We start from the raw sequence: 21,812 nt of genomic DNA on the forward strand, positions 1-21,812 counted from the left end.
GCTCGAATGCCAAAACCTCCTCCAGCATGTGCAGGGCTGTGCCTCCTTTCCCCTGAAGGGTTGTATTTAGCGTGTTTAGATGTGCTGTCATGTCTACCATAAAATGTAATTTTTCCAGCCACTCTGGCTGTTCCAGCTCAGCAAAGGTGAGCTCTTTGCTGCCCAGGAAGGTTTTTACTTCTTCCAAACATGTGACAAAGCAACGGCAACGTTATTGCCTGTCACCGGGCGGGCAGTGTGGAGCGGAGCGGCGACCTGTCAGCAGCGGCAACGCCACAGCAGGTGTCACAGTGCGCCTCCTCCCCTCGCTAGCATCCGCCCCGGAGCCGCGGTCAAGGTTCAAAAGAGCCGCATGCGGCTCCGGAGCCGCAGGTTGCCGACCCCTGGTCTATGCTAATCGCCTTCAACCCGCACTGACCAAGCGTGGTGAAGTATGGTCAAATATAATACCGTAACGGCGTAGGGGGTTTCCCTCATCCAGCAGTGGACTGCGGTAGGGATGACGTTTTTGATTCGACATTTTCGGATGTTTAAGGAAAATAGCAGATGGGTTGTTTTTCTTCTTCAGAACTTTGGTTCATTGACACGATGCACTGTTGTAACACGTCTTTGTCATAATCAAAGTGACGTCGCCGATGCCACGTGGTCACGTAATTCCCTGTGACGTAACGCTTTCGGATGAATACTTCCCAAAAATTGCAATAATTCGAAATCTTAACAGTTGGAACTGGCTCTTCCCCCACGATTTTAAAAATCAAGAACGCATCCCCTTACGTGTAGACACCTCGTGTTGTCTGTGTTGTGGAATACTGTGAAACCACTGTGGTGTTCGAAGCCATGTGAAGGCTATTGCTGACAGAAGAGGATTATAAATACGTTATGAGTGAATGCACGTGTAGTGACATAGAATCGGTCACGTAGCAGCATAGCGCTGGCTGCTGGCAGGGAAGGGGATCTGCAGCTTGCAGCAGCCCTGGCTGACAGCAGGTCACGTGATAGACCAGAGAGGGATCTCGGGGTAAGGTTATGGAAGGGGCACATCGAGAACCCGCTGGTAGGTTCCAGAAGGGGGGCGTGGTCGGGGCGGAGCCAGGCCACGTGACAGTATAAGAGGGGCCCTGGGAGGGGACCTCGGGGCTGTCGTTTGGAGTGGGATCCCCTTCGTTGCTGTTGAAGATCGTCGCCATCGTCGCTGTCGTTTCGTCGCCTTCGTCGCTGTTGTCTTCACCTGATATTGCGCAGCTAGGGGTAGTTGGCTGTCTTGGTTCAGCGCCGTCAGTGTCCGACAGCTAGTGTTGTGAATAGGCTAGCAACTTACGTAGAGTCGTGTTAGAGTCGTGTATAAACGAGAGAGAGAAGAGGTGTGTATTGTGCAAAGGGTGCTCGATTTAATAATATAACTGCCTCCAAGAACTTGCGTTTCCAAGTCAGTCACGACATTTGGTGTCAGAAGTGGGGTCCCATCGTGCTGCTGGAGTTTTCGTCTTCATCATCTCGGCGTCGCCAGTCAGGCAGTCTGCCAGCTGCCCTGACTGGGAATCGTAGCTACCCAGTGTAAACAGAGTGCCTCCTACTCTTAGTGTCTCTGGGTCAGTCACTACACACGTAATGAACACATTACTGAGTGATACATACACTCAGTAATGTGTGCATTACATCGTTACGTATGGACTGGACTAGTGACATGTAGCAATGTGATACATACACTCGAGTCCACTATGCCCACATTTAGCAATACATTATATCCACCGTGGGTGTAATGGTTACGACACTAGAATTGCAATCTACTGGTCGACGTTTCAATCTCCAGGTGCGGCAGTTGAAACAGTGGCAGGTTTCTCTAACCAGTCCGCCGTCCCTGCCTCTGTCCACCCAGCAATTCAAGTTGCAATAAAGTACGATAAATCATCAGCAGCCGTCGCCATGATCTACCCACTGCTGGATGAAGGGCTCCCCGAGTATTCGCCATCTCTCCCATCTCTATTTTCTTCTTGAGATGAATAAACCCATAGAGCACAGGAGCTGATTTCATCGCTCCATCTCCGTCCCGTCCTTTGGCTGTGACGTGGTCCCTTGTGTACGTGAAGCATCAGTCGTGGGCGGGTATCGAACTCACGTTGTCGGGGTCTGCACCACCGCTGCATTCTCTAAACAGTGCTACTCCTGCTGCTTTTTGTACGCATGTTGAATTTCTTTCACGCCGTACGTAGCCCAACCGTGCTAATCGCATGCAACACATATAGAACAAAGATCCCCCGTATAGGCTGTAACAGACTGTTGGGGCAAGTGATGTTAGCGAGCACCTATGAAGTCCGGAACGGCACACGAGGGGGTGGCTGGCCAACAACCACGCCCGGCCGCCTTTGTCTCCCCAGCGGTGATGTTTACACACCGCACCAGGTACTCAACTGAGGCTGAGTCGACCTAGGGGAGGCCCAGGACCGTCACTGGTGTTCGCCGTGAGCGGGAATCGAACTCGGGTCGCCAGGTTCGTAGCGCAGCGCGCTACCGCTCCCCACAACCCATTCACACAGACACACAATGGGATGTGTGGGTTGTTAATACATTGCCGGCTTTTCAATTAATGTGGACATTGATTTATAAAGCTTGCCTTGAATAGGACTTGCCCGAGGTTGGCTCATCCTAAAATGAGTGCCAAAGTGATGTCGTTCAACCCAGCAATGTGAGACGGAGAAGGGTAGCCATTTGTAAATGGTTCCAAACTAAAACTACTATTAAACTATTTTCATTTTACCAGGTAAGGCCCACTGAGCTATATAGCTCGTGACAAAAGCGACACATGATAGCCAAATGGAGTGGCCTATCATCTGGAAATGTATAGCAACCAAATAGTCTAAACACGTGATGTTGATTCTAAATGTGGAGGGGAAAACCGGAAGACCCAGAGAAAAATCCCTGCGACCATGGAGAGAGAGACACACAGACTCCAAATATACAGGCGTCGAACCCACGACCTCCTGTATACCAGGCGAGGTAGTTAACATCTCCTAGCCATCAAGGCCCCTCGTGTGCAGTGCCGCCCTTAATGGGTGCTCGCTAACAACAATGGATCTAAGTTTTTTAAACTAAATTGGTAACCTGCGTATTTATAGGTAAGATAAACTGCTTTAAAAGGGCAAACACATAACAGTCGACGTTTCTGGAAATGACCCTTCATAACACAACAGGGCCCGTGTCCGAAACGTCTCCTATTATGTATTGTTCCTTTGAAGGCCGTTTTATTTCCGAATGTGTTGAGGTTTTGTTATTGTTGAATATTCTTGTGTTGCTTGTGCACCACACTGGCTTAGCGCAGTCTTCTCGCCGAATGATTCGTCACTTTGGGTGCGTGTCTGACTCACAGGCACCCTCTTGCGGTCACAAGGAGTCTGCGATTGTGGTCAGCGTGATAATTATCTAATTCAGGATCTTTGCCGAGAAACATCTGGCACGCTGACCAGCGTTGGTTCAAAGCGGGCCTGACCCTGCCGATGAGACAGTGCCGGATGAAGCTAGTGCGGGTCCCTAAATAAAAAAAAAACACGTAAATATTAAAACACAATTTTTTTTACTTGCATCGTAAAGTAATTGTATGTTTTCATTTGTTATGCAGCCAGATAATACGACAAATCGCTAACCTTAAACACCCAGTCGTTCATAAAAGTCGAAGGCGGTATAGTACTATAGTAATAGAGCAAGTGCAGAATCACTGAAACCGAATTGATAGCTTGAAAGCATTTAGCGCGGGGCCCTTGAAAGTGCGGGGCACGTAGCATACGTAGCTACTTTTACTACGAGGATAATACGGCACTGCGATGAGACAATGAATTTCGAAATCGATCCATTGTTTGCTTGTGTTGAACCAATGTTGGTGTGACGATGCACTCTCTGAATGCCGTGTGGCTGATGGGTTGTATAAAACAGGGGGAAAGTATGGGGAAGGAGGCGCCTTGCTTCTTCAGCGAGCGTAAAAGTGACGATTTGATTCCCAATAGACGCCAAGTAATTACCAAAGCTGTAAAATTGGAAATTAATGAAGAAATTTGCAACAATTCACATTAGGCCATCGTGTCAATCATATCGCGATCTCGTCCGATCTTGTAAGCTCAGCATGTGTGGGAGCCGACGTCCACCCCTGACATGGAGCCATGCGACGGTTACTTCTGCGACCTATCGTCTATCCATCCGTACACGTTAATTTCGGACTCAACCTGGTTAATCTGGATGGACGTCCGGTTTGGCGAATACTCACCCTGCTCGTGTATTTGGGGAGGTCGTGGCACTGTGATCCCCTGACCTCATTCTGCTCTGCTCGCTTAATATTCCACCCCCGCCCCTCCCGATGTCATGCACGACTCATTGCGGCTGGCCCGGTGATATATAACACATTCCTGCGGAGGGAGCTGGTAGGAACGTTGGGTTGCTCGGTCAATGGCCAGGGTCAACGGCGGCGTGGTGTATTCCGCAAATATGCCCGACTGTGAGGGCGGGCACAAGCCGGCGTGAGTAGGTTAAACGTTGAGTTTTATAAGGGCACCACGGCGTGACCAGCCCCTCCCCACCCATCCTTCTTCATAGGATTGCACGAATTGAGAGTACAATAACATAGGATCGTTCTTACGCCGGGAATCCTCACTTCCAGCCATGCCCGCAACGGTTACGGACAACAGTACATGGGGTGAAAATTAAGCTCTGCTCACGCGTGCCCTCTACTGGAATTTCACATTGTAATGTGACCTTTTCGTAGCCGCCATTCGTCACCGTGGTTTTCGCATCATAAATTCTGGCCGCATTTCACCAGATGCCCCTCTTCCAGCCGACTCGGACCATGGCGCCTTCTGCTGGTGCGAAGTGGCACCGAAGCCCTCTCTTCCTTGTTAACACGTCAACGCACCAGTGTTACCGACTGCACCCACACGTAGTTTTAAACCGATGCATGTGAAGAAGCCAAAATGTACTCCGCTCCACGTTATTTATAATCGTTATGGAATTGGAAACATTATCGGCACGGACCAAATTACCCAGAATACACCACATCCGTTTGTATGGGTGACCACCATGCACAACGAAGTAATTATACAGGGAGGAACAATGTTCCACACTGCCCACCAGGGATTATTTAACTGTCTGGTCTGTCTGACTGTCTGTCTGTCGTGCATAAATAAATATATAATACACACAGCTCTTTGATTGGTGGAGACCTTACAAACAGCTCTTTGATTGGTGGAGACCTACTGCCGGGTACGGAGAGGGGAGGTGCCTAAGGGAGGAGGGTCAGGGGAGGGGCCTAAGGAAGGGGGGAGTCAGGAGAGGGACCTGAGGGGGTTCAGGGGAGGGGCCTGAGGGGGGTTCAGGAGAGGGGCCTGAGGGGGGGGTCAGCGGAGGGGCCTGAGGGAGGGGGGGTCAGGGGAGGGGCCTAAGGATATGGGGGGGGGGTGCTCAGGGGAGGGGCCTAACAGAAGGGGGGTCAGGGGAGGGGCCTAAGGGAAGGGGGGTCAGGGGAGGGGCCTGAGGATATGGGGGGGGGTGGTCAGGGGAGGGGCCTATGGGAAAGGGGGTCAGGGGAGGGGCCTAAGGGGGGAGGGGCCTAAGGGAGGGGGGGAGGCGATAGTTAAGGGGGCTGTCTGCCTGGCTACCTAAAGTCAAGTTATCTTTTATACATACAGGTACGAACAACAGGTTCCACACTGCCCACCAGGGATTATTTGTCTGTCTGTCATGCACGAATGCGCTGTCCAACCAAGTTCCTACCTGCCCACTCCGAAGGAACGTGTTCGGCTTCACAGGGCAGAGCATCAAATGTACGGTATCTCTACAACCCTTTCTATGCCACTCAGCTTCAACGCACTGACCAACGTGGCAAAGTATGGTCAAATAACCCCCACAACTCACACGGCATGGAAGCACTTACTCACCTAGTTTTAACGGGTTGTGTATGCAACAAATATAATTGATCTGCAAACGCCGTACAGATTGTGAATGTAAGATGTCGACGTTAGTGATGTAAACATGGACTTTTATAGTTCCCGAAGGGGATATCCTCTGCATCGTAGACCGTGCCAACGTATCTGTGAGATAGCAGTCAGCGCTCCTAAACTCTGCAAAAAAAGTGGACATGTGCAATCACAACTGGCTCAGAAGCTACCATTGAAAAGGATGTGCAAGCATGCGTGCAACCTCAACTGTGTATATATCTTACCTAGCAGGGGAAACAACTCATGTTCACTAGGGGCCTGCCCTGCCACTGGCCCATTTCAAGGAGCCTAATCCTTTGCTCAGGCTTCCATCTTCACCTGATCAGTGTACGGCAAGGCGACCACAGACACCACGCGTCAAGGGAAGTTGACTGCAAATTGGGCCTGCCGATCGTTTCTCACTTGCCACTGGTCCTGCAGTAGGGCCCAACGCGCTGAACCTAACAATAGGCGGTGGTTGTGCCTCCACACAATTGGTGTACACCATGTGTCTGTCAAGCAACAACGGCCGTGGCCCTAAGGGCAAGCCCTCTCAATCTCCCACAAGAAGAAGTGAGTAAGCTGGTGAAAACGGGCCTCTGCATGGCCATAACAAATAAATGATGTAGAGCTGTCCCCTGTGTGAGTGAAGGTGGGGGGTGATCTAACCTATAAAAGTCTCTCTTCATGGGCCTGGCGATTACCAGGATGTATATTGTTGGTAAGGACTGCAAGTGATGTCTGGAAATAAAAAGCGAAACACCGTACACCGCCAATTCCTCACGATACACAAAATAGCAGCGTACACAAACTCCACCACCAGACTAGATATTAAAGTTTATTAAAACCAAACAACAAAAACAAAGCATGGACATTAATGTTAACCATTCTTGTAATGTATTACTGAAGTTTAGGCGGATCAAAGTGTAGATCAGCAAATGTAGCAACATCATCATTCAACTTCAATATATGCCAGGAAGATTTTTCTAAAAGTTTCATTGTATGAAATTATTTATCTGGTTTAGGTTGTCTGCCCAATTGAACAATTCTTAATACCAATGAAAGGTCAACATTTTAATCTACAAATGGCAAAGAGTTGAATTAATGCCACACAGCTTAAGCCTACATTTCTACAGGCCATTTAAAGTTAACTGGATACTTGCAATATTAAATGAGTGATTACAATCCTAACAAAACACCAGTGTACAATGTTCAGTTTTTGAGATGCAATTTCCCAAATTTGTTTTGATGCATTCCATCCATATATAAGCAAGTCAATTATTGAAATCTAAGCCGATGTAAACTAAACTTGGTGTTGAGTTGTAATGATGTATCTGCGTCACATTATCCAACATCGGCAAGAGTATTCCCACGTGCCACCATGTTCTCAAGGCCATGTACCTTTTGGCTCCTCACCATCAATCAATCCACTTCCCAAGCCGTCACCCATCCCTCGAGGTTGTAATGCAACACTCCAAGCAGCACCAGCTTGATATTTGTTATCGCTACGTCTAACAAGAACTAATTATTATAACCTATACAGACTGCTATTCAAGTGCTGCTGTGCTCTTGTGAGAATGAGGTGTAGAATAAGGGAGGGGTTTGCAACTGGAGGGCCAGACATCACTAGGAGCCTTTAAAAAGGTTAAGAGGTCACAGGACGAAGGGACTGTGGTGATTCCGCATGGCTGTATTGCCCTTCTTGCATGTGCTATGCATTTACAGCCATACAAACAATGCTCACCATGAAATAAAAACCTCATTCTTCACTAGCTAGAAAGAAGGTTCAAAAGAATTTCAACATTCGCTGTAAAAAGCGTAGAAAGCACAGTAATTAGCAACCTCTGCACAAGTGTGATTTTTACTCGTGCAACTTTTTGTTTTACTCAACCCAGGGCGCGTCCCCGGGACAGACCACCATGCCGCTCCAACCAGCAGCGACACTCAACATGAAAACTCATGTGCACAAACTTTGCTATTCAGAAAAATCACAACTAAGGAGCACAATTGGAATTTACAAAATAGGGGTAAACGTGGCCAAGTAGTAACATGTGAACAAAATGACATACAAAATGTCTCAATTAAAAAAAAACCCACTGGACGTAACAGCACATGATACTGCACTGGTGTTGAGAATTGGTGTTTCAACTTGAATTCCTCAGTATCGACCTGGTAAAAGAAATTAAATAAAATACATTAATGGGACAAACACTACACATAATTGGACAGATTAAGTCAAGCAAATACAACGCCAAATAAAATAGCATGGGACAGAATTGAAAAACCTTCATGCCCCTGCAAGCAAAAGTGGAGTTTTCCATGGCTCCTCAATGGATAAACTGACGTACATGTTAGTTTTGTACAACTTCATAAGACTTGCCATGATTCAGTCATGTCAGATGCACATGTCAGGATAATCAACCGATCCTGCATCCAACACGCTGGACGAACCTGTGTGTGACCAATCAACTAATGGACAAAGGCTTTCCCAAGCCATTACCGTATCAAATTATCCATCAAGCACCTGCACACGAGTTGGCTTTAGCGCTTTAACCCCTTGGTTGAAGTCCTCTCGAATAGGTTCAATCACTTGCCTGCCACTCCACGATTCTTGACCGTAGGTCATCACTTCTAAGGCCACTTACATGTTTTAAACAGTTAGAATGATGCCTAACCTACGCATGCTCTCCTCCAAGTGTTTCTCTTTCTGTCTCTCAGTGTAATTCCACGCACGCATCTCTCTGTGCTTCTTTCAGCAGTTTACAGTTTGGTTCCATTTTCCTTTTACTTTTGTCCGTTTATAATTCGTGTGATAGTAGGTGGCACATGTCAATAAAAAAAAAGTTACTCACGCGGGGAATATGAGCGAGAGCGTGAGCGCGAGTGGTAGCCTCCCCCCCGGCCGTAGTACGGAGATGGGGAGCGCTTCCTGGTAACGACGAGAAAACATCCGTCAGATAATGGCACAAACTACCAAAGTTCTCAGACAACACAAATAGTATATTACATGCAACTATAGCAAGGAAAATTATAGTGCTTACAGTTTTTTTTATTTTAGTATACCTTAACTATCCAATGTCATTATGAGCTGATATAATGTAGACAAATTTGACTGGTCTTGGAAAAGAAGTGATCCTATGTTTACGTGTGCCACCCATGTGCAGTCCTCCGTTCAACTGATCTTAATTTCGTTGGCACGCATTTTGTATTTTAAATAACCAATTATATTCTACGCATGCTAAATAAATCACATGGCTATGAGCCAAAGATTTCAAGGCTGACATGGTTGTTATTTTATTCTATTTACATTCCTAGTTTTTTTATATACCATATCATATGGTCAACATTTCCATTTATAACTCTCAAAGAAGAGAGTGGATCCATCGCAACTTAAATGTGTCCTGCCCAGATTCGAATCCACAACCTCGGCAGTGCTGGCTGAGTGCTCCGAGATTGTATTCACCAGCCTGTCATCAAGAACACCCTGCACCACCCAGTCATCTGTATGTACATGTACAGCCCTGAGTAAATCCCCTGCTAGATGAGGGCCTCCTCCGGCCTTTTGTAGTGGTTATTTGACCATACTCCACTGCACTGCTCAGTGTGTGCGGTCATGAAGGTAGGGAGGTTAGATTGGGAAGCACAAAGGTACTGCAACACCTATGGATTGTGCTGCACTGCTTTTCCCACAGCACAGCCTCCAAAGTCCTAACAAGACCATCTTCTGGGTACTTGATCACCCATCCAAACAAAATTCGGGCTATTTTTGTTTGAGGTGCACCTCATTGTATAGCACTTCATAATAACTTCTTGTAATATCTATGCCATTTAAATGTTTGTAAAATTGTATTTGGTTACAAGTCAATAATCTGCACTCAAGCAAAACATGTGGCCAACAGAATTAAGATTAACAGAGGACTGCACACAGGGAGCACTATCCTTACCAAACAAAATCCACACTTGCCAACTGCCCTTCTCACTGCCACTGAACACTCATTAAGTGTCGAGGCAGTACCTGTACCGTCCATAGCTGCTGTGGCTGTGCCTGTGGTCGTAGTCCCGCTCCTCGTAGCGATCGTACCCGCCACGATCGTACCCGCCGCGGCTGTGGTACCCGCCGCCGCCTCCGCCGCCGCCGCCGCCACGTTCCCCACGATCGTAGCGATCCCCACGGTCATAGCCTCCACGCTCATGGCCTTCTCTGCGCCTCGGGGGGCTGCGCGCCAAGGGATGTAGAGGCGCGCGAACACAGTCAGGTACATCAGCCAATACACACAAACCCCCCCTACCCACCCCACTCCGAGCCACTGGAACGGATCTCTGAGAGAGAGCTGTAGATATCCACTTCAATGGGTTGTTCTTACGATGGGTTTGCACTCTTCTGGCTAGAGATCTAAAAAGTATTCTTTGTTTCCCGACAAGATGCTGATAGCACAATCAGGATAAAATTAGGGCAAAAATATTTTTTTAAGTCATAATAACCAGGCTCTCCAGATAATTTTAGGACGTACTTTTCACCTCTATTTTAAAGCAAAAATTTGGCGTGCATCTCATTAGCCAGTGGGTGTGCGTGTGACCAGATTTATACACATTCAATGATGCCGGACACAAGTTTGGGGTGTGGCTCACTTTCTGGAGCATCTAAATGGTATATATATAGTATACATATACATGACATCTGTGCGAGCTGTGCGCATGGCCAGACAAGGGGCGTAACTCACAAGCTGGGGCGCCCCATGTAGATACCGGGCGTCGGGGTGTGCGCGCGCTTCGTGATGGAAAAGTCGACGCGGATGTTGCGTCCATCCAGCTCCATTCCGTTCACTCGCTCCTTAGCCTTGGGGTAACGATGGCGGGGGGGGGGTGAGGGAAACGGGGCGACCGCGGTTTCATTGCAAAGAACACACATCTGATAGGGGATCTCGAAATCTAAAACCAAAATTTTTATTCTACCAAGTAAGGCCCGCTAAACTATAGCTCTTTTTCAGAAGCGACTTGGCTATCACAGATGATGGCTCAACAAAGTGGCTTATTACGTGGAAATTTACAGGAGCCAAATACACTTAATGCACATTGATTCTAAATGTGGAGAGAAAAACAGGAGGGCCCGGAGATACATCCATACGACCACAGGGAGGATTTGCAAACTCCAAATATACAAGCATCAGGGTCGGGATCGAACCCACGACCTCATGTATTCCAGGCGAGGGAGGTAAGGTCTCGCCACCGTGGCGCCCTAAAGCCTTCTATTCCCTCTGTCAAAATATACAACCGTGCTGCGCCGGAGCCACACCAAGTCAGATTTCAACGGCACAAGCAGAGCCACGCCATTCACGTTCCACACAATTAAATAGTTAAGACACGTTGTACACATTGGTGGCGGCGCCGTGTTCTCCGTGTACCATCGGCACATGCAACTATTGCATCATTTGTCCCACCCATGGCCCTGAACTAGATTGAGATGCCTTTTGAGGCCAGCATATCACGGCTTGTTTGCGCGCTCAGAACAAAACAGCCAGCGAAAACCCACCCACATTGTGAACACTCTAGACTGGCTCGACTAGGTTGTACAAACGCTAAAGGGTATGCAATGCAAGAATTAGCAGAAAATTAGGAGCAATAGTTCAAGGAGTATAGAAAATATATTTAATCGCAGTCTAGAACTGCACAAGTGGGGTGACGATATTTGCACTGCATAGAGGTGGTCCCAAAATTTTCAATCGTTCAGCAACCAATTACTTCACAAGTACAACAATATGTAAAAGTCCCATCGCACATGTAGTTCATGAGTTATAACCACAACCCATTACTCAATGTTGTTTTAGACAATAACTAAAAAATTCTTATGAACAAAGGCAAATCGATTGGAAGCAATTACAGCCATCATTCAAAATAGACTAGACACTAAGTTCTATTGTTCTGCATGTGCACTTGTTCATCGACTGATGAACATAAAACATAATCTGATAATATTGCTCAACATTGATTGTAATTGACTGAGTGTGCATCGATATTGAGTCACTCTTGAACAGTAATCAATTTAAAAAAAACCGAACTGGTCTTATTGCAGTCCCATGGCTTAATGTCTCTAAGGTTGACCAATCAGGTCTCGTGTTGATCAATTTCAATATGACCAGTCCCCTATGTGCTAGTGTGGAATCAAACAAGCCATTTGTCTTTGCTAATTTATGTTTGCTAATTTGTGTGGATATAAAGATTCTATGACACCGTTTACAAGATCAAGCCACACTGAGGTAACTGGGAAAATAAGGGAAAGAACCTAAAATTATTTAATTACCATACCGTCCCTTCTATAATGCTTACTGGGTCTAATCTTTCTTTGTACTGAACCAGGAAAGCTCCTATTCGGTGGTATTTGCTGTGCAGCTGATAAGGATAACAAAGAGACAATGAATAATGTGCTATTAATGCATGGATATTGACTATTCATTAAACTCTTACACTAATCACAGGCCAAGGATACGACCTGACAGAAGACATTTCAGAAGATATATTAAAGATTTATTGGCAAGACCACTGGGTCTTTGCAAATCTATATATGCTAAACACATATAGTGATAACGGAGTGTGGAAGCGGTGCAGTGGTTAGCATGCCACGCTATGGACCAGACAACCGGAATTCAACACCCAAACAGCTTATACCAGTGGGGGCGAATTATATCTGAACAGGACCTACCACACCCCTCCAAAAAAAACTAAACCGGCATGGCGAGGCATAATAAAACAATGACATCACGGGCATGGGGACAAAAGGACTGGACGTTACATCCTTTCATTCGTGAGAAAAAGGGAAACTCTCACGGTGTAGCCCTGCAATTGCTTGCTCATACCACTGCTGGTGGAAAGGCCTTGGCGAAAGGGAGCTCTACATCCAGTGCACCGCTCGAGGGTAATTTGCACGATTGTTTCACGCTGACAAGCACGTACAATGATATAAAATTGCAGCGCTCACCTCCTTGGAGTCCTCCATGTTCTGCATGTAGACAAACGCGAAGCCACGCGGGCGGCCCGACTGCTGGTCGTACACCACGTTGACATCAGCCACGGGGCCGTAGCGGCCAAACACCTCACGCAGATCATGCTCCGTCGTGTACAGGCTCAGGCCAAACACGCCCAGGCACGTGTTGGGCTCCGGGTTTCCCTGTCGGGCGTTATACGCGCACTGCAAACATCCATCGCTGCTCACCGAATGCTACTATCATTCCAGCAGAACTGTAACCTCTGCTGACTTCTGTAAATCCCATTATATCCCAGCTTGCGTCACGTAAGTTAATTTCCAAAGTCTATTAATACGTCTTTAATTGAAAGTGATTTTACATTTAGGTGATCGTATAAATATGCTTGTAGTGATTCACTTCCCCCCTACCCTACAACGTTGGTTTCATTTGAAAGATGTGGTGCTGCGATTTGAATAAGAATTTATATAATTTTTTAAAATCGTTGTAAGTCAGTGCCTCTCGTGGTTGCAGGGGGAACGTGAACTATAATGAACACTAATTGGAAACAATGTGATTCATAAATCGTAATAAATTAATTGATAACATGATTCAACTTCCAAGGCTTATAATTATGCATGCAATCATTGTTTAAAATAAATCATTTAGCTTAAAATCCATTAACATCACAAATGTATTACGCAATTATTTACAATTTATTAAGACTACATACTCATGATACATGAAGGATAATTGAGAAATACATATTAGACTCTCAACTGTTTCATTAATAGCCACAGGTTAACAAGTATTCCTTGAAAAGCTTGTATTTTAAAAATGACCAAAAATGTCAACGATCATAATATAACCTGTGAACGACATAACCTTGGGTGATAAACAATCCTGGGAATGGGTCAAAATTCCCCAAAAAACAGGACACTCCTTTAAAAGTCATCAGGGATCAGTGAGACTTTCCTTGGTTAATGCAACTATAACTCAAAACACTGGTCCCCAAAGAGACATACCAGGCCACAAATACAATTCTGAAACCACAGCCCCTCCCGGGAGGCAAGGAGCCAGTTGCCATCCGGTTCCCCTCCGAGTGTCAGGACGGCCGGAGGTGACGTGTCCGGCGCTGCGCATTACCCGGTCTCCCTGGTGCCGGCGACGGTTTGAGAAGGGCGAGTTGGTGAAGCTGCGGCGGCGGCGCGAGTGAGAGCGCGAGCGGTGGCGGCGGCGGGAACGGGAGCGAGAGCGGGAACGAGAGTAGCGCCGGTACGAGCTGTGCCGTGACCTGGAGCGCGACCTGCTGCGTATACGCGCGCGCCCACACAATTAAAATCGACCACAAACAACAATGTCATCGCGGCGCTTGCGCCAGGCTCGGCGGCATATTGAGGCTAAGTGAATGCCGAGGGACAGTTGGCAGGTCGCAGGCAGACCCAGTAACAGGTTAACCGAGTGAGAAGACAGGCAGATAAACGCAACCGGATACAAAAACATAAAAAAATGCATGTATACATATGCCAGTAACATGGCAAGATTGTGTGTACCCATGCAAGCTTCTTAAGAAATTATGTTAACGATTTAAAGCTGGTATAGGCATTAAGGGGTGTGTGGCCAGCATGTATGCACATACATGCTCATATATACAAACTGTTTATCGTAAACTTATATACAAGCACTATTGGGACTTTAAAAATATTTTGGCAACTAATGGATATAAACGTTTCAATTAAGATTAAATGAAAAGCAATTTTGTCTTCATTGCCAGCATTATGCTAATTCAGATTGTAAAAAGTGTTCAAGAATGCATAGGATCCTACAGTTTCACACGTCAACTTACAACTGTCAATACATATCATGGGACTTTTCAAACAAATTATGCAATTCGTAAACATGTGCAACAGTTAAAACAATCTATAAACTCACCTGGATTTGGAACGGGAGCGAGATCTGGACTTGGAGCGAGACGCACTTTTGGACCTGCGTGTTGCAGGGCTTCTGCTTTTGGACTTCAAAAGCGAATTCTAACAGCAGAAAGGGAGCAATGTTCAGCGGAGAATGCAGTTTGCACGGGGAAATACAACCAGTGGCTTTAAAGAGAAAAATAATGAGCCCTCGAGTCATGTGCAGATGACAAAACTGCAAACTGTGATAGATGAGTGCATGTTAGCGCTACAGATATCTACGTGGGAACTGTGAAGACAACATTTGGGAGTAGTAGTATGATGCATGCATGCACGCACTACACGGGCAGAGGTTTTGTTCATTACAATTTTACAAGTTAGCATTATTATCATGGTGTCAATAATCCAACATGCCCGCGGGTTTTGCATTTGTCGTATCGCATGAATGTGCCTTACCAATGCACCAGTTTCTTCACATGTTCACGCAATGACAACATTCACATTCTTCACGCCTGATTACCGTACCATGCATCTGCTTCTATCTGAACCTTCTTTTCTTTTTTTCAAGCTTCAAACTCAATTAACCCTCTGCAAATTCTTTCTCCAATGTTCAATTATTCTAGATGTCAGGATATCTTCCCCAAGCTTGGAAAGCTTTCTTCCAATTCGCCACCGAGATTAACCTTTACAAGAAAAAGAATACCAACAATTTAAATGGTGAGCCAGTAAGGCAGACAAACAGCGTGGTTGACTTTAAACACAGTGCTGCACTGTCATTTATCATTACACTCGCGGGTGATTATTTTAACATTACACCATTTAGATTCACAAACGTCTATATTTGTTCTTTACAAACACATTTCTTCCATATAAGGAAGTCACAAACGGTGCAAGCACACGAACAGTTTCGATACGACTTTACGTATGTCAAAGACTGAAATTTTAATTTACGTTACACAACTATGGCAGAGAGTGAGCATGTTTGTCACTGGCGTAAAGGCCTTTAGGCATGAGTATTTTAGGCGTTTAAGCACTTAGCGTATAAAAATGCAGTAAAAACAGTAAACACGGCTAAAATACACACTTTATACCAACCAGACAAGCATCCTTGAGTCTAACATGCCTGTGCAATAATGCAGTCACTACAGTACTACTTCTCCTCTACTTTGAGTAACAAGTCATTGCGAAGTGAAACCAATGTACAGTACAAGCTGAATATATGCACACCCCTTGGGGCCAAGGGCAGGCGTTGTTTTATGTCGTGTCTTGAATTAATTTCGCATCCTACGTAGCCAGCCGTGCCAATGGGAAGTGCTGTATATCCAAATTGTGTTTGTATCAGAAATTTCCCTTTGCATTCAAGGCCACCAAATGCGTTGCTTTGTATAATAATTCATATAAGGTGTGCCGATATCCAGTTACTCTTGTATTGTGGATATTGATTTGAACATCTACAGTAATGGCAAAGTATTTAAAATAATCCTTATTTAAAATGTAACTACATATAGTTGACTTTGTTGGCATAGAACTGCTGTATCCAGGCTACCTTGGTTTATTATTTACGTCCGTAATTATTGGTATACTGTATTTAGTAACACCCCCCTTGGGGAGGGGTGAGGTGCAATTGGTTCGCAGTGGATTGGAATAGAACTGCTATTACGATTAATCTGGTCTCAGATTTGCACTGAAAAAAAGAGCTCTAACCTGCTTGGAGGCTGCCAGCATCCATGTAATACAGAAACTAATAAATCCTGATTCCAAAAACATGCAACGTCAATTACGAAAAAAAAAGTGTACCATTATTTATAGTCAGTGTTATTCTCCTTCTAACCAAATATACACAATCGTTATTTTCAATGATTTTGCCACAAAAAATCCAGCTCATTATCAACCTACTGCTGGACAATTTAATTTCCCACGCCACGTGGGTCGTTGGGATTTTGTTGACCATACTTCACCACGTTTGTCAGTGCGTGCGGGCTGGCGAAGGCGTACACGTGGGAGTAGATCGCAACAATGGATTTGTTTGCTGCTCTGCCCTCAACGTTACCCCTCAGTGTGTTTTTTAATGCATGGTGGGTCACCCCAATCCGAGCACTATCCGACTAAACCACCCAGAAAGTTTGCCACCTCGTTAGATCGCGGAAGCTAAGCAAACACATCCAGTTAGCACTCGAGTACAATTTTATAATTTAATAACAAAACTTCCTGGTGAGGTTTTTTTCCGCAACTGACGTAACATGTTTTTGGAAACCCCCCTCCTCCTCCTGCGTACGGTTTGCTCTAACACATTACACGGTGGGACGAGGTATATATTATAAATTATTTGGAAATTAATTGTAATTGTCAGCTACGATTAATTAACTACCGAAGATGCATAAGGCCATCGACGCTGCGATGTAGCAGCCTCCTTGCCTAGCTCTCGAAGCAGGCTTAAACGCGGCCTTCCCGCGCAGCACCTGAGCCCTCATCAACAGCCTGGCTAACAACTCGTTTTCAGTATTTACAACAACAAAACACGTTCACAACGGTATTAATAACAGACTGCGGCAGCGATCATTGTAATTTTTCTCAACGTAAAACCGCTCCGTGTTAAAACGCCGTTCAGCCGCACCATGCGGGCCTAGGCTAGAAGGCCTCTGCGCAAGAGCGCGATAAAACAAGAGGGGGGAGGCAAAGACAAATACAATCAAATCGACGTCGCTACTTTACAAACAAACAACCAAACCGGCGACACGTGTATGAAAACTCGCGCGTACCCTGGTCTCGAACGTGATGCCATCCTCCGCGTCGCTCATGGTTGAAGCGAGTGACCTGAACGTGAGGGGAGAGAAAAATCGCGACGAGAGAGGCGCGCGCGACCCCTAAAAAAACCCCGCCAAATGACCCCGCCCCCCGCCACCAACGAGCGCGCTCATTGGCTCCCGCAGCGGGAGGGGGCGGAGCGATCTTTCGAGCCGAGCTGTGATTGGTCCAAGCGTCGATTCGATTCTCCAACCGTCGCGATTCGCGACGTCGATTTTTGGTTTTGGTTTAATCGCGACGATTAATCGGCGATGTTTGTCGATGGAATAATCGTCGAACTATTCGAAGACGAAGATCCCCACCCACACGCCACCACGTGTCGCCTGTAGCGATGATGAAGGCCGGCACTGTGGCACACGAGGGGGGTGGGTGGCCAGCACCACGCCCCGGCCGCCTTTGTCTCCCCCAGGTGACGATGTTTACCTACACACCGCACGAGGTGCTCATTTGAGGCTGAGTCGACCTAGGGGAGGTCCAGGACCGGTTAAAGTAATAATCGCTCCTGGTGTTGGCCGTGGCCCTAACCGCTACAATACCGCCTCCCCACAACGTCTTTGTCAATGGAACTATTCAACACAAACACCCGCGCCATTCGCCACGAAGTGACGGTGACGTCGCCACGATGCCTGTACCAGGCTAGGTGGACTTTGAGGCTGCCACGTGAAGTGTCGAAGGCTCGCTGCTGACAGGAGGAGGTCTCGGGACAGACCCAGCAGGTGCCATGGTTTGGCTGGCCGGCAGATGCACCACCAGCTGTACCCCCTTACTGTGCCACATTGCTGCGTTTTATCCACCCGGCGCTCCGGTCGTTGTTGTGAGCGTCGCTCATCTGCCCTCCATTGTAGCTGGAGGGCGACTGCCTCCAAACTGCCCAGCAGCGTCCTTCACGAGCCTCCTCCACAGAGGCCGATCTTGACACCGCTGGTACCAGTCGTCGGCAAGTCCATTCAGCTCCACATCCTCCTGTGCCACATCACTCCATCTCTTCTCCAGCCCGTGTCCTCTATCCGGCCAAACAGAAGCTGCTTGGGCATGCGGTTGACTGGGCATGCGGGCTACATGGCCCAGCCAACGCAGCCTCACCTGCCGGAGGAGCTCACCGATGGGAATGTGTCTAGATCTTTCAAGGTTTTGTGAGCTTGTCACATAGTGATCCATCCTGGTTAAACCTTGGATGGATCGTGGGCATGCCAGCCTCAATGTTTCTAACCGGCGCAGAGATTCCATTAAGGAGGGGTCCACGTTTCGCAAGCGTAGAGAAGGGAGGGAATGACCGTGGCCGAGAAGACATGAAGCTTCGTGCGGAGCGACAGACCAGGTAGCTTTCACACAGCGTTACGCAACCGATTAAAAGATAATGCCGCTCATCTGATTCGGAGTTGAGACCTCTGCTGTCAAACCGGAGCCGGTCATGAGCACACTGACCCAGGTGTGGGAAACTCTCCACTCTCTCCACAAGAGCTCCATCACCAATGGAGAGGGGAGGGGAGTTGAGAGGATTTGAGAGGAGTGGAGTTTGTGGTGGCACAAAATACCCAGGCAGGTGCTCAGTTTTGGTGGGGCTGATTGGTAAGACCCCAACAACAACATCAGGTTCCAGTGAAGTCCGAGGCTTTTGCATTTCGTGAGCCGGCTCTCAGAAGCCCATGGTGCTTAATAATTTGAGCTGGCCGGTGTTCTACACGAGATGGCCCCAGGGCCAGGCCACGGGCTGAGTGGGATGTGCACGAGAAGAGGCTCAAAGCAATGGGCCCTGAATGTCGGAGCAGAAATGGACACGGCCCCGTTCGCTTTTATGTACAAGGAGGAGAAACCCGCGGATGGCTTTCCGCGGTAAAAAGGATGGCGATGTTGTCGAGAGGCTGATGATTTCACAAACGGATGATTTCACACACGAATAATGATGTTTAATATTTAATTAACCTAAAGCGTAGCGGGTTTCGTTCGTCGCTCGTCTTGTTCCATGCCCTGTGGGGCCGTCCATAAATGACGTCACGTGATTTTGTACGATTTTGACCCCCCCCCCTCGTTACAAAAAGTCAGACCCCCCCCTCAAATATGACGTCACAAAGCTCTGCCCCCCCCAATATAAAACATGCTTCAAATCGCTTTAAACTATTGTCATTGTAGTGCGTATTTAATGTGGCGCTGCACTCTAATGTTGTAGGAGAAAACATTCATCAAAAAGTCTATTTAATGAAGTAGAACGTGTTGTCCATTTATTTTAAGTTGCCCATTTTGATGTGACGTCACATTTCTCAAACCCCCCCTCGTCACACATCGTCACAAATGTCTGACCCCCCTCCCCCCCTAGGTGCGTGACGTCATTTATGGCCGGTCCCTAAGGTTCAAATGTTATTCTCTTATATACTTGCTGCAAAGCTCGACGACCGGACGCACTTGATAGCAGATCAAATGCTGTGCGGGGATGACCGTCTTTAAAGTAATTGCGGTTGGGAGGACTGATTTAGCCATTGTGGTATCAGAGCGCCTTCAAAAGAACGCGATCCGGCTCGTCTGCGTGCGAAATTATCCCAACATGAAATCGGACCCTTCAGCTGTAATTCTCCCTTCACGTATATCCAACAGTGGCCAATTTTAAACGTACGTTCGCAATTGAAATTTCACGTTGCTTAACACTAAAAAGACTGGGTTTAATCTACATATATTCCATTATATTGCTGTATTATTGAGAATTGTATCAGTTTTTCTTCTGCATTTTGTTTAAATGAAAACAGCTTGGAGGCTAAACTAATTTCGCATTTGGTAAAGTCTTTTATATGTACGGTACTAGTTTGATTTTGACCATTAGTGCAGTTCAGTCTGGAAAAATATAAATGACAATCAATTATATTTAAAGCAACATAATTGAGAGAATGTTAACAGATCAAAGCAACACTGAATAAAACCCATTAACTACAAATACTAAAACCCAACCAAATTAAAGTATGCGTCTATCATTTAGAATGTGCATATTATGTAAATTTCACTTAATGTACAAAGCTTTACAGAAAAAGCTAAAATGATTGCTTTCGTTGGGTACAGGAGCACCAGTGTTCCTGCTCACCCTGGACAAGGTGCGTTAAAATTGGTATTCAGTTCCGTTCCGTCACCACAAATGTGACCGCGTGGAACGAAGCCCTATCCACTGTTTTTTTGGTGAATCGGTCTTGTTCCAAACACTTCCACTTTTTAATCTTTAAAAAAGTTTTGTACCGTCTTCATCTTCGACAGTAATCTCCCCCACCACCCCCATATAGTAGGTTCATGCACCTCGTGCTCCGAGTTCAATTGCCAGCTGGAGCTAACGTGTCGAATTATATCTGAACTCATCCTTGGGGCCACTATCACTTCCCCAAACCACACTGATCAGTGTGGCAAAGTAGTCAACCCCCGTGACTGACACGGTATAATTCTACCACAGGCCTTTATGTTGAGAACTTTTGTTGAGCATGAACCACATTGCTAGAACTCAGTTCAGCTCCTATTACTGGTAGGAACCTCCTGGTTACACCAGCCTACAGGGGATTATTGTCCGTCCGTCGTGCATCCAAAAATGGGAGGGGTGGGGCTGGGTGAAGAGGGGAGGGTGGGGAGGGGCTGGGTTCGGTGGGGCTGGTCACCCCGTGGTGCCCTTATAAAACTCAACGTTTAACCTACTCACGCCGGCTTGTGCCCGCCCTCACAGTCGGCCATATTTGCAGAATACACCACGCCACTGTTGACCCTGGCCATTGACCGAGCAACCCAACGTCCCTACCAGCTCCCTCCGCAGGAATGTTTTCAGGATGCATGCAACTCGTTATATTATGAAAATACTGTATTTGTCTCTGGAGGACCGACCCATGCCCCCCCCCAACTCTATACCCTGGCCATACCATTGGTACATGTGTGGTCTGTATTGGTTGCTGGAATAATGAAACCACCCTCATTGCGTAGGAACACCAAAGGTCAGAGGGCACGGTTTTCCCATGGGCCTGCCAGTGTCTGCCACTGGCATGGATATCGCTTATGGTTGGTGGTTTCCTCTGCTGAATGACAAGATGACACCTATTTATAATATACATGCCACAATATTGCTGTGTAAATTTTATATTAAACCACGTTTTACTTTTCAGTTAAACATTGTATCTGAACACTTCTGCTTCAATGCATGGAACAATTGATAAAGTGCCACTGTTACAGTA

At 46.7% G+C, this 21,812-nt stretch overlaps 1 protein-coding gene across 12 annotated transcripts; it reads right to left on the reverse strand.

Moving 5' to 3' along the window:
• Positions 1 to 6,778: 6,778 nt before the first annotated feature.
• LOC144729093 (uncharacterized) lies at positions 6,779 to 17,713 on the reverse strand. Of its 12 annotated transcripts, none has more exons than XM_078609004.1 (8): positions 17,580 to 17,713; positions 14,843 to 14,940; positions 14,057 to 14,216; positions 12,928 to 13,116; positions 10,676 to 10,791; positions 9,976 to 10,155; positions 8,807 to 8,883; positions 6,779 to 8,123 (listed from the first exon to the last, which is right to left on the reverse strand). In XM_078609004.1, the coding sequence occupies exons 1-8, from the start codon at positions 17,616 to 17,618 to the stop codon at positions 8,113 to 8,115; spliced, it is 870 nt and encodes a 289-aa protein (XP_078465130.1). In that variant the 5' UTR covers positions 17,619 to 17,713; the 3' UTR covers positions 6,779 to 8,112. The 12 variants fall into 12 exon arrangements, with proteins under 12 accessions (XP_078465130.1, XP_078465128.1, XP_078465127.1 ...); XM_078609002.1 differs by having other exon boundaries at positions 9,970 to 10,155; XM_078609001.1 differs by having other exon boundaries at positions 9,976 to 10,170.
• Between the last annotated feature and the right edge of the window lie 4,099 nt (positions 17,714 to 21,812).

This window comes from Lampetra planeri, chromosome 31, assembly GCF_965212315.1.
Source record: "Lampetra planeri chromosome 31, kcLamPlan1.2.h2, whole genome shotgun sequence".
Lineage (NCBI taxonomy): Eukaryota > Metazoa > Chordata > Hyperoartia > Petromyzontiformes > Petromyzontidae > Lampetra > Lampetra planeri.

What these genes read in the sequence shown, in the direction of transcription:
- LOC144729093 (XM_078608992.1), bottom strand. Translation starts at nt 17,618, where the DNA reads ATGAGCGACGCGGAGGATGGCATCACGTTCGAGACCAGG. An exon ending in CGCTCCCGTTCCAAATCCAG is followed by an intron (nt 14,220 to 14,842) that starts GTGAGTTTATAG and finishes GCGTATACGCAG; the next exon opens with CAGGTCGCGCTCCAGGTCAC. An exon ending in ACATGGAGGACTCCAAGGAG is followed by an intron (nt 10,792 to 12,927) that starts GTGAGCGCTGCA and finishes CGTTACCCCAAG; the next exon opens with GCTAAGGAGCGAGTGAACGG.